The sequence below is a fragment of the Onychomys torridus genome, chromosome 17 (assembly GCF_903995425.1).
Source record: "Onychomys torridus chromosome 17, mOncTor1.1, whole genome shotgun sequence".
NCBI lineage: Eukaryota > Metazoa > Chordata > Mammalia > Rodentia > Cricetidae > Onychomys > Onychomys torridus.
This window is the reverse complement of record NC_050459.1, coordinates 39,893,000-39,906,371: the sequence shown is the minus strand read 5'-3', so window position 1 is coordinate 39,906,371 and position 13,372 is coordinate 39,893,000. Positions and strand designations below refer to the sequence as shown.

Below are 13,372 nucleotides of genomic sequence, written 5' to 3'. Positions count from 1 at the left end.
AGAGTTCAAAACAAATGCTTGCTCCTTCTTTTGATTTTGTCTATTCTTGCAATCTCCGCCTTCTTTTTAAGTCAGCATATAAAAACCTGTCTCTTATCAAATCAGACTGCAATCTGCCTAAAGAAGAGAGGCAAGTGTGTGAGGACAGGTCCATTACAAGTCAGGGACTGGCCTAGAGAACAGGGACCCTCTGCGGCTTCTAGACGGCTGCAGAACCTTGGCGGGGAGAAATCTGGGGAGATCCGTTGTAACAGAGACACAACTGGAGCGTGGAGGAGACAGGGAGAGAGACTAGCAAGGGACTTGCGATATCTAAGGCTGGGAGGCCAGTGAGCAAGCAGGCTGGATAGAAGCCTGGAGGTATGGGCGGACTAGAGTGAGCCTCTGCTCACTCTACTCCATGGGCCACCCGGAACTACTAAGGTATTCTGGGCAGCACAAAGGCTGCGGGGTTTGAGGAACGCCATTCCCACAGCAGTACAGAGTAAGGTCTGAGATCTGGGAGCAAGAGCACCTATCTATCAAATGAGAAAGCCGTCTTGAAAACAATTCTCCCTAGTAAGTGACCAGGGCAAGTGGTGATACAGTTACTGGTTCTCTTGCCACTAACCTCGGCTGCATAGCAACACAGGGGTAGCAGAACCAAGAAGCCTTTCTGGACATAAGCAGATATAAAAATAAATTTGATGCTTAAATTTTTCCAAGGCAGTTATTGCTTACACACTAGTTAACAGTGCTCTAAGAGGGACTTCCCACTTCAAGTCACTTTATTTTTAAAATTATTTGTGTGTGTGTGTGTGTGTGTGTGTGTGTGTGTGTGTATGTGTGTGTGTGTGTGTGTGTGTGTGTGTGTGTGTGTGTGTGTAGGTGCCCGTGGTTAAGACCACTGGGGCATCTCTCCAGCCCCTGAAGTCACTTCTCTGGAGTTCTAAGCATGAGCTTCCACAGCCAAATAACAGCTGTATACCGCCACAAAGGCCAACTCAGAATGGGTATTTCATGGTATTTTAAGTTGGGACATCTGGTCAGAAGAAAGGTTCAGACCTTTCAGGAAGAAAAGTTTGCTACTAACAAAAATATACCCAGGATTTCTGCTCTAATTTATTAATAATTTATTGATGCCTTTTATCCAGTCATAGAGATAGCCCTTGAAGAGAGGAGACTTCTGATACGACATTTTGTTTCTAAGAGTTTTGTCTGATGACTTGAATTAATAAAAATGTAAACAAACAAACAAAGTATGGGTGCATGATGGTTTTCTTTTTCTCTTAAAGTTTAAGAAATTCTCAGTTCAGGTTTTCATACCTCTAACTTTCTAAAGGAAAAACCACAGAGCCATATTCCCAGCCGAAACCAGACAACAACATCTCGTCCCCAGCAGCTGCAGGCGCGAACCCACAGAGGCCCGTGGAAACCCTGTACAGCAAAAGGCTGGTGGTTAATACCTCAGGTCTGTTTTGAGAAAAGATGCCGATGAACTGTTCTGGGGAGGCCTTGAAACCCTTCTGGATCAGTGCGGAGCCGATGTACTCAGCCAGTTCTGCAACCTGCAGAAAGGGGGTGGGGGTGAGGGGAGCATTAGCAAAGAGCAGCATTCTCAGGGCCTTTTCGAAAATGTTTGCCTAACACAAGGTTTTATTCACCACAACCCAGCGGTGGCTTTAATGGACCTGGCCATGGGATTCCTTCTGCAGAGCAAGTTGTTCGGAGTTGGCGGGTCCCAGACGACTGCAAATCTGGGCTTCCTATACATGACTGTTTCTATTTTAGCGCTATGGAATAAAGAGACTGTTTCTTTTCGGGGTTCTTGCTGGTTTGCCGTGCTGAGAGGGGAACGGAGGGCCAGGCACATTCCAGGCAAGCATTCGAAGATGACCTTGTCGCCAGTCCTTGATTTCTCCAGCTGGTCTGGCTAACCTCCAATTCACAGGTCTACTGCTTCTGCCGTTGGGGCCACAGGTGTGTACCTGCCTAGATCTTTTCTCATTTATAAAACATTCGAAAGGTAACCAAAACCCTCGCAACCTGTCATTAGAAACAGTTAAAAAAAAAAAAAAAAAAAAAGACCAGGCTTTTATTTATTTGTTTGTTCTTTTGAGACAGGTTTCTCAGTGTAGCCCTGGCTGTCCTGGAACTTGCTCTGTAGCCCAGGCTGGCCTCAGATTTGTAGAGATCTGCCTGTGTCTGCCTCCCTTGTGCTGGGATCAAAGGCGTGTGCCACCACACCCCGCTATGACTCAGTTTTTAATCTACAATCCCACATTGGGAATTTCTTTTTGGTAAATGATATAATCTTAGGAGATTTTTGAAGGCTTATATGCAAAGATACAAATTTTAAAATTACCTAAAGCTGAATAAATCCAAGGGAAAAATAAAAATAGAATGTTAAGTAAATGACAATAACCCCCAGAAAATAACAGCTAGGTAGCTGGCAAATATTACAACTCTGAGAAATGCCCCAAGCCTAGGGCAGTGTTAACAATGATAGGCAGTAAAAATAGATGAAAACCAACACTATAATACCCAAGTGAAAACATTCACAAAACTGAGGAATATATATTCATGGCTACCTTCTCGGCATGCCTGCTCTAAATTAATTTTTAAAAATTTAAACCTTAAAAGTTAGGCCAGGCAGTAGAGGTGCACACCTTTAATCCCAGCACTTGGGAGGCAGAGGCAGGCGGATCTCTACAAGTTTCAAGGGCAGTGTGGTCTACAGAGCAGGTTCCAGGACACCCAGGGCTACACAGAGAAAACCACGTCTCAAAAAACCAAAACCAATCAACCAACCAACCAAACAAACAAAAAACCCTAAACAAACAACTGACCAAACACACAAAAATAGACCTTAAAACGTTCTTTATTCTCAAGAGCACTTTTAAGGCCTATCATGCCAACAGGAAACCCAACCATCCCATCCTTGCCAGGAATCCCGTGGGTTCTGGTACCTGACACCTCCCCAGGCCTACCTAAGGGAACCAGAGTGGTATAGGCCAAGTGACAGGGCAGCATGACCAGATCACAAGTCTACACTGAATTTAAGGGACTGGAATTTGAGAAATGCCTACAACTGTTTGCAGGGCTCACTGGAACAATACATATACATTTATGTTTCTAGAAAGATGGTCCATTTGCTTTTTAAAAAAACAAAAACGAAAACAAAAAAACAAATTAAAAAAAAAAAAAAAACAACTCAAAGAGATTCTTACTTTCCTTAAAAGTCAGTCTTGTTAAGTGAGTAAAAAGTAAATTGAGGTAAAGATCTTTACAAAGCCGGAGTTGGCTTCAGGTAAATTCAGCTCTGCGTCTCTGCCAAGCCTCTGGCTGAACTGTGCAAAATCACACAGCAACGCCTTCAGAAACTCCAGGGACTTACAGTGTGCCCTGAACACCAATCTGCAACAGACGCCTTGTTTCTTCTGGCCAATAAACCTAACAGAAACAATGCAGTGAGCACTGGGGAAGTCTGTGGAGCCTGAGGGCTGGCACACGGTGCCCCGTGTCCAACACACAGTCTTAGTGTTTTGAGGTGGTCTCACTTGGCAGCCCAGAGTTGGACTCTGCCTCCATATGTTACCAAGGCTGGCCAGGAACTCACAGGGATCCTCTGGTCCCAACTTTCCTAGTACTGGGAATACAGATGCCAGTCAACACTGACTGATGTGTGTGTGTGTGTGTGATTGGATAGAAACTGGTTTGGACTTTGGTAAAGCCAAACAGAAAGAGAGAAATCCCTCTGGTCACGTGAGTTCCTGGCTCTGTCCACAGGCAAGGTATGATAAGCCCATCTCCCTTGTCTCTCTTAAGAGACAAATACTACCCAAGCAGAGCGTTGGGCATTCTTGTCCATCCTCTGAGGAGGGACGAGGACAAATCCAGGGCTTCAATCCAAGAAGCTCTGACAGGTGCTACTCCCAGACTGGGGTTTCTGGCTCCAAAGGACAACTCCCTCCATAGCCACACCCTCAGACAAACCAGCTACTGAAAAGGAAGAGGGAGAGAGTCAATGTGTGCTGTTCATGAGTGTCACGGCATTACCTGGCCCCGGAACAGGCAACAGTGGAGGCCAGGGACAGAGAGCCATTTCCTGGACAGCTGTGTGGGAAAAAGGAATCAGCCAAACTGTGCTCACAGCTGCGCCTGCCTATCCTGAGGCCAGACCGGAAAAGCAACAACAGCTTGATTCTGTGTGATCATAATGAGAATTTAAAAAAAATAAAATAAACAAAAGGTGCCGTCTTCCTGCTCTGAGACCCGCTACTCTCAAATTGTGATTCAGACAGTTTTGGCTGCTGCTGAGTGAGGATGAGAGCGCTGTGTGCTATTGAATATCCAGATCCTAGCTTTAGGCTTACACGGACAGGCAGAGGTGTCCTCTGAACATCTGGGCTCTTCCCTATGGCCGCCAAGAGGTTAAATGTCACACCCTGGGGAGCTGGCCAAGAACAGTTTTGAGGATCAATGAACAGATGCCAACATGTCCACAGTACACTTGGCTCTGGTCTGGTTTCTGCTACTCACACTATGTGAGCGTGGGCAAGGACACTCCCAGGGCATTTTCCCTCATCTATAAAATAGGGGGACACTCCAAATTGGGGTTTCTAAGTTTCCTAGCACCCCTCAGGCAGAGACATCCTAGGCCAGGGGTCGGGGGTTAGAGGGAGCATTTGCTTCTAGAGATTTCTAGAATTATCTGAAAAGTTATACTTCCCAATAAATCCATATAGGTTGCCAATAAAATGCTTTAATCCATCCATTAGCTAGACTTTCCCAAGATTTCCTCTGCTCTGTTTTTCCACACATGCTCAGTGGAGTTCCAAAAGTGCTGCCCATTTCCTGCCCCTGCCATCTTTCAGCAGGGTGCTGGACCAATCTACAGAGCCATCCTTATGGCTGCAGTCTGAAATGGACCACGCAGGTACATGTGCCTAGACATTTGGCTCCTAGCTAGTGGCAGAATTCTGGAAGAGGCAGAACTTTCTGGACATGGGGCCTAGCTGTCGCATAGAGGGTCACAGGGACTGGCTTTGGGTTTAGGCTAGCCCTGCTTCAGATTGGGCTTGGTTCTGCAAAGCACAGGAAAACATAATGGAATCCAGCTACTATCACAAAAGCTACTACTTGGAAAAGTCAAGGACTTCTCCACAGGTCAAACCAGGGATTAAGATGTCTTGGTGATATTTTAACTTTTGTATATATATTAGCTGGTTCCTACAATGATTTTCTTCTATGCTTCCAAGAACTCCTAACAGAGTATTTATCTAAAATGCCTACCAAGCATCCAAGGCCAAATGAAACAACACCTGTTTCCTAGGTCAGATGGATAGCTTTATTTCTTGGGCTATTTAGGGTGAGACCCTCCTTTCTTATACAACCTTACTAATAGACCCCTAACCACTTCTAGGGATGCAGACTGAGCACATAGATCCCCCTCTTGATATACTGACTGGTCATTAGCACTCAGTTGACCTCCTCTTATACCTGAGATCTAACAAGCTGCATAATCCGCTTGCACAGCCGGGCACCAAGCCTTCCCCACCATGGCGGACTGAATACCCCCAAACCCGAGCCCAAATCAACTTCTTCTCCATTCATGTTGAGTATTTGGTTGAGTATTCCATTTAGCTGCTTACTCTGAGAATCTGGTCACAGATGTGTGGAAGGCTATCAGAGCCAGGGAACTCACCTCTTTGTAGGAAATCCATTCGTAGGGCTGGTCTGGCTTTCTAGAACCCAAACAAGGACCATTGTCTACAAAAGAAAAAACAAAGATGAAGCAGAAGATAGCCTTGACCGTTAACTATTCCTGCGTTTTCTTTGTTTCTCTATTCCTCAAAATACCAGTCTAGTCTTCAAATTAAAAATGGTGAGTTCAGATTAGAAATGCTTCCCCCCTCCCCCAGAGTCTGAAGTGATTTTTATGTTTCTTTGTTTAATTTGCTCTGTTTCTTAAACTGAAAGGAGTTGTAGATAAATAATGGAAAGGTAGATATATGACTGACACTTTCGGGGTTGGGTTTGGGTTTTTTGAGACAAGGTCTCTCTATCACGTCGCTCTGGCTGTCCTTGAACTCACTTTGGAGACCAGGCTGGCTTTGAACTCACTGAGATCTGCCTGCCTCTGCCTCTGGAATGATGGGATTAAAAGTTTGTGCCACCACACCCCGTTACCATGATTTTCAAGAACATTTGACCTGTGACTTTTTCTCTCGTGCCAGTGGCTGAGTGTAGAGATGCTACTGTGGGTTCTCAGAAGAGGCAGCCCCCTGAATTTCTAGGGAAACTTCAAGCATTCCAACTCAGAATGCAATGCACCCCCAAAAGATCATGTGTTGGATGAGGCTTAGGTGGCAGCTGACGGCCTTCTGAGAAGTGATGGAGACCTGGGGGTTCGACCCAATCACTGGATTAATCCCTCCATGAACTTGTAACAGGAGGGCAGCATTGGGACAATATCCTGGAGGATAACATCCCGCCCCAGCCCTGCTGACTTTTTTCTGTCTCCCACCCCCACAGGGAGGAAGGTAAGGTAAGCGAAGATGTCACAGTGTCTGGGTTCACCAGTCCAAGTCTGAGTTGGTAAAGGTGTTCTGATCTGCTATGGGGACATGGCAGAACTGGCAAGGAAGACAGAAGAATGGCTTGGGGGTGGGGGTGGGGGGGCTGTGACAAGCCTGGTGCTAATGCCTGGAGAAGTGTGGAGCGCAAATGGATTCAGGCGTCACTCCGCCGCCGTCCACAAAATGGGAGGACATGAGCTGGGCTCCTGACAGCTCCCTGACAACAGACCAAAAAAACCAGTCCTTCCTCCAGACTCACTTCCGTTTACAGTGCCCTACCCCAGGCTGGGAGGGTTGGGGAGGGGCAGCAGCTCTGCACCTTGGAGGGAGACACCTCAGCTACAGGAACCCATGTCACTTTACTCCTCAAGAAGTGAGACAGGCGGAGTGCAGCCAAGGGCCACAGTGAGCCAAAGGCTGTTTCTGTAAGCAGTATTAGTAGAACGCGGCCTTACCAACTCATCCGCCTGCATCTGAAGCTGCAGAGAGTCTGGGGCCCCAAACGTCTAAAGCCTAAAGTGTTTACTGTTTGGTCTTTATGGACACAGCATGCTGATCCCAGCTCTAGAACTGTGGTTAAAAAGCAGCTCCCCGGCAAACTTGAAAATGCCCATTCCCAGGCCCTACTGCTAAAATCTGCTGTCACTGCAAGGCTGAACATGAGCTTTAGAATTTTAAAAAGTGTCCCCAGGTGACACTAACGTGCAGCTAGGTGAATATTAAAAGTATTAGGTTTGAGGGGACTCGAGAGATGGCTGAGCAGTTACAAGCACTGGCTGCTCTTCCAGAGGACCCAGGCTCAATTCTCAGCAGCCAAAGTTCATCTCTGACTCCAGTCCCAGGAGGTCTGACTGACGCCCTCTTCTGGCCTCTGTGGGCACTTCATGTAACAGGTGCACAGGCAAAACATACACAGAAAAATAATTTTAAAAAAAATTAAAATGAGGTTTTAAAAGCTCTAGGCTATCCCAGCACATGGGAGGCAGACAGGTGGATCCTTGTGAGTTTGAAGCCAGCCTGGTCTACAGAGTGAGTTCCAGAACAGGCTCCAAAAGCTACAGAGAAAAACCCTGCCTCACCCCCCCCAAAAAACCACCCCCCCAAAAAACCACAAACAAACAAAAACAAAAAACCCCTCTAGGTTAGCTTCTCCTGCCACTGAACAAACTTCTGACCATCTACGAAAATGCTGGGCTTTGCTCCTCTATAATTTTTTAATCCTGAGATAGCCTAAGAAAATTAAAGTTTAGGATAAAATGTTTCTTGGGGGAAAAGAGGAAATGCTGACTTAGAAAGCTGCTGCCTTTAACCAGTGTGTATGAAGAAAGCTTACATTATTTCCCTTTCCTGTGAGTTATCGAAGACCATTCGTTTTCCAAAGGACCATTGACAACGGAGCAGAGAGCTGTCTGAGTGTCAGAGGCCCAGTGGAGGTCAGCCCCACCCTCCTAGACACACGGCACTCCCCGCCTACAGAGGAAAGTCCGAACATCACTTCCAACACACAGATTTGCACGTAGCTTGATGCTGGCCTGCTCTACCTCAGGGAGATTTACTGTCCTAGATGAGCTCAGACCTTGACTCCAACGTCAAGAAAGTTCATGTCGTAAATGATATACCAGGAGGCTTGCTTTCTCTTTACAGTGGGCTAATGGGCCTTTTATAGGGCTGAACACAATGGGCTGAGTAATCATTGTACACCAGTGTCAAGCAGTAAACAGCAGGTACTTGTTAAGTGCACACATGTCCTGTGGGACACAGAGAACGTTAATCTCCCCCGGTTCCTGACTGTACGGTGGTCACAATCTAGCTACCAGTGGCAAAGACCAGAAGCCAGAGTATGGATCTTAAGATCTTTTTCTGTAGCGGATCTCGGCAAAGCAAGAGTGGTCCTTAAAAAGAGCCTTCCTTCATGGACAATGTATTGATTATCTAGTGTGGACAGGTCCTGGGTCAGTGCTGTTGAGAGAGCAAAATGGAAGGACGCGTTCTCAAGGAGCACAGGCTGAAAAGCAAAAGGCAGGGCATGCCGTGAGATGCTGGGATGAAAAGGGGGAGATGCCCTACAGAGACAGGAGTGAACGACACACGCAGACGAGGTTTAACAGAAACAGGGAAATGCAACAGGGTGTCAAAAGAGTACCAGCATGTCCAGAACACTGAGGGAGGTGTGGAAAGCACAGGACTGTGATTTGGGAAAAGGAAGTGCATGAAGACATGAAGGGAGGGACCAGCGTGGTCTCGCTAGAGGACTGGTTCAGGCTGGGGAGCTGGAGAGAGGCTGTAACCGAGGCAGGTGATTGGACAGCATGGGCTCTCGACGGTGTTTCTGGTAGGGTGCAGCTTTCCTGGAAAGTTAGCATTTCTCTCAAAATACGAATGCTAATGGCCCAGCAAGCTTGAAAAATGATGGGCCAGAGCCAATTAAACATATTTTTTTTAACTATAGGAAACATTGGAGCACAGTATGTGTGATTCTCCATCAAATATACGACATATTTGGTGACAGAGATTGACTGACAAGTCACAGAAGGAGGCGGGATACAAACAATGCTAGGCATGGGACAGGCTGGCAGATGAGCCTTTTTGAAAGGAAGGCTGCTCATTCCTTGTGAGAAAGTGTCAGTCACCACCGCGCAGCTACGGGCTTACTTGACACCTGCATGCCCCTCTGGAAGCCATCGTACAGTGTTCTGACATCGTCGTAGATGTACACCAAGAGCTTGTCGTTGTCGAGGAGTGCGGATCTGCGAGCACCGTCAGTACCCTGGGAAGGACAGGGGCAAGGAGGATGTCAGTGGAAGCCCACAGCAGCACGCCTTTACAGAGGTGCGTGTCATGGCCCAATGAAGTTAACCAACATGCCTATGTTTTTCCCGAGGCTTGTCATTTATTTGTGGTACAAACACAATCTCCTGTCCTGGCAATTCTCAGGTGGACAATAAATACACTGGCAATGAATGGTGGCCATGATACTGTAAGAGAGATTCTGTGAGCCTATTTTACTTACTGTACATCTTCCATATATGCAATTACTATTCAGCAGACGGATATAAAATAAATCCTAACTGCTATGCAGTAACTAACAGCTGAATGAAGAAGTGCAGAATTTGTTGATGTGCTAATGTAAGTTATGGGGGTTCTGCCCCCACCTTTCTACCCCGGAGTACTCTTGAGGAGTGAGGGATAAGAGACTTAGACAGAAACACAGAGGGGAGAGAGACAGAAACACAGGATAGCCTCGGGAGGGCCTGGATCCTTATCTACCGGTCCCTTCTGTCTCTTCTAAAGGGCTTTTTATAGGAATGCCAAGGGGTGAAGCAAAAGATCTCCCCCTAGCACAGCCAAGTACAGACCGTTCCAATCACCTGGTAACCACACACGTGGTCCAGCCATCCCGTTATGCAGCCCTGCTGGGTAAAGCAAACTCAGATCTCACTAGGAAACCTCTGTGCACCTCCATAGTAAGTCAGCCGGAGAACCATGGTGGCTTTGGAGAAGCAAGGCTAAGACAACATGGCCATGAGTGAATCTGCCTGTCTGTGAAAACTGAGCGGGGAAAGAAGCTGCTCACAGATTTATAAGTACTTGCTCTGCTAGACCAAGCCAAAGAGAAGGAGAGGACAAAAGGAAAATGTCACCACATCGTATACTCACTGCATCCACCAACAGAACAGAGGATGATCCTACCAGGTTGGGAAGAACAACAGACCACTCAATTTTAACTTCGTAAATCACCTATGCGGGGTTACTGCTTCAGCTCTCTCTTATTACCAACTGCAATACAGTCCGGGAGGTATCAGCTACCAAAGGTGAGCAGACGCAGGTCTTTCCAGGTGTGCACATCTGCTGCTGAACACCATCTTAGTTGTCTCCACCTGCTAGGACCTAAATACAGCTGCCATGTACGGGACTCCTGACCATGAACAGAGTGTCAGTTCCTAGCCTCCCCAGAGTAGCAGGAGGAGCTACCGAGCTCTCTGGGACCAGAGCAATTCTACACGGGGGTCCAGAGAGCCACAGGGACCCCTCAGACATTCTTTCTACACTGGCAGGTGAGAGCTCAACTACAAGGCTGGAGCCTTCTTCCTATTTCACATTTCAAAGAGGGGCCCTTCGCATTTACAACACCCAGGAAACCCTTGGGGGAAAGGAGGACATGGTCTGAGAACTTCCACCATCACAAGAAAGGATCATCCAAAAAAAGTGGAAGAGATCACTTGTGGCTTGAGGTTAGGTGAAGGGAAACAGGAAACCACCCCAGGCAACAGGGGCAAAGAGCAGCAGAGTGGAAGTACAGGCACCCTGGCTGCCCCGCGCTGTCCACAGGGAAGTCCTTATGACTCTGTGCTCAGGGTGGTGCCTCTCATCCCACTCACCCACTCATCGCGCCACGGAAAACCACTCATGGCGTTTCTCTATACAGCATTAGCTCTTTAAAAGCGATGATGATACATACCTGCATCCCACAGAGAGGCTCTCGAAGCTCTGAGTGGAGCAGTTGTGAGTCAGGTAAACAGGGGTGTGAGGGGCTAAGACTTGTGCTACGGTGTGAATCTGAAATGTCCCCTGCAAGCCTCATGTTTTGCATGCCTGTCCCCTGGCCAGTGGTGCCATTTGGAAGGCTGTTGAAGCCTTAAAAGGTGGGACCTATCTTGCAGAAGTAGGTCACCAGGTATAGGCCTTTGAAGGTGACAGACAGCATCTGGTTCCTCCAGAGCTCCCGGCATCCTGTCCGCCATGATGTGCACAGCCTCTGACACATAATCCCATCGCTATGAACTAAGCTGCTCCATCTGGCCTTCTCTCCCATAGGGGACTGATACCCTCTGAGACCATGAGCCAAATGAAAGCTTGCCTCCCCTAAGTCATGATGCAAAGCTCCTACAGAAATGAACACCAGAAAAATGGGGCTGCTGCTCTGCCTGCACCTGACCATGTGGTTCTCGGACTGTTGGAAGGGATCTGCGGGAACAATCTGGAAGACCCGGGAGACACTGTTGCAAAGTTTAGTGAGCAACCATGGTGCGAGTTTGGGAAATGAAAATTCCTCCAGGATTACAGACAGTGAAGACGGCTCATGAGTTTCCAGATGGGAGCAAGGACTCCATTAGGAACTTGACCAGAGTTCATTTGTAGGACGTCCTGGTAAAAAGAACTTGTCTATAATTTCCCCACATCCAAAAAATTAAGTGAAGCTGAACTAAAAGGTAACAGTGATGGGGCTGGAGAGATGGCTCAGAGGTTAAGAGCACTGGCTGCTTTTCCAGAGGTCCTGAGTTCAATTCCCAGCAACCACATGGTGGCTCACAACCATCTGTAATGAGATCTAGTGCCCTCTTCTGGCCAGCAGGCATACGTGCTGTATACATAATACATAAATAAGTCTTTTTTTTAAAAAGTGACAGTGATAACCAATCAATTTGGAGGAGAAACATGTCAAACTATAACCTTGAGGCCGTTGCATGGTTATTGCTAGATGCTCTTTAGTCAGCTTCACTGTGAGACTTGTAAACAAAAAGATGTAAAGAGAGAGAGAAAAAAAGGCACAGTCTGGCCAGAATGGGATTTATTTAATGTTGGAAACAAAGGAGTAGTTAAAGAGATTGACCACTTAAGAAAAGCCAGCTAGTTTGTACCAGGAAAATAGAAAAGGGGCCTTTGTGGACTTTTCTGGAATTGGAGAGACTTTACCCACCAAAAATTCCTGCATACTGGGTTTTATAGATTTCACCACCATATTATATATGCACATCATTTATATATACATCACCACCATTTTATATCTCACACACACACACACACACACACACACACACACACCATCTCGAATTATATATGACATGAAGGTAAAATGAAACCACAGGGGAAGGCAGAGGGTACGAGAGAGAAGGTGGTCCAAGTACATTTTACACTTGTGTGAGATGCGTTGCCATGTACTGTGAACACACACCCTCACTGAAAAACTGAGTTAAAACAACAACAACAAACCCTCCTGTATCTAAACACAAAAGCTTATTTTAAAGACCTTCCTTAAAGAAATAAACCTGTTCCCTGTAGAGCAGGGTGAGGACTATCTCACAGGACCCACCCACAGACAGAGAACTCAGGCAACTTCGGAACACTAGTCCCCTTGGTAGTGAGTCCCATAATTGATTATCCAATACCAAGTGGTCAGCCCTAAAATCGCACACATACAATTAACACTAAGTGGTCCGAGTAGGTTGTAGCGTGTGTGTGTGTGTGTGTGTGTGTGTGTGTGTGTGTGTGTGTGTGTAATAATAACAACTAAAGAAAAAGGAGCCACAAGCCATGATTTTTGAGAGAGGGGTTTACACAGAAGGAGTTGGAGGGAGGAAAGGGAAGAAGGAAATGATATAATTATATTTTAATTATAAAGTAATTATACAAAGGTAATGTGTTTTTTGTTGTTGTTTTGTTTTGTTTTGTTTTGTTTTTTCGAGACAGTGTTTCTCTGTGTAGCTTTGTGCCTTTCCTGAAATTCACTTGGTAGCCCAGGCTGGCCTCGAACTCACAGAGATCCACCTGCCTCTGCCTCCTGAGTGCTGGGATTACAGGCATGCGCTGCCACCGCCCGGCAGGTAATGTGTTTTTAAAGCTATGATACTAAGTAACATCACTTTGTGGATGCATGGATTCCCTTGTGAATAAATGCAATTAAAATGACGGAGGATGCTGAGGAGAAAATGAATAATAACCACTAAACTGTGAGAACAAGGAGAAAGTTTTCCTAGGGTGCCTGACTTGCACAGAGCAGCCTAAGAAAGGGTCTTCCCAGGTCTCCCACCCTG

General features: G+C 46.6%; 1 protein-coding gene across 6 annotated transcripts in view; it reads right to left on the bottom strand.

Annotated features, from left to right (window-relative positions):
- Acsl1 (acyl-CoA synthetase long chain family member 1) overlaps nucleotides 1–13,372 on the bottom strand; it is a 68,725-nt gene that overhangs the window by 21,867 nt on the left and 33,486 nt on the right. For all 6 annotated transcript variants that reach the window (XM_036209506.1, XM_036209508.1, XM_036209507.1 and 3 more), the window contains exons 3-5: nucleotides 9,213–9,327; nucleotides 5,687–5,751; nucleotides 1,446–1,547 (exon numbers count right to left, since the gene is read on the bottom strand). In XM_036209506.1, the coding sequence (XP_036065399.1) occupies nucleotides 1,446–1,547; nucleotides 5,687–5,751; nucleotides 9,213–9,327 (282 nt within the window). The remainder of the gene's footprint in view (nucleotides 1–1,445; nucleotides 1,548–5,686; nucleotides 5,752–9,212; nucleotides 9,328–13,372) is intronic.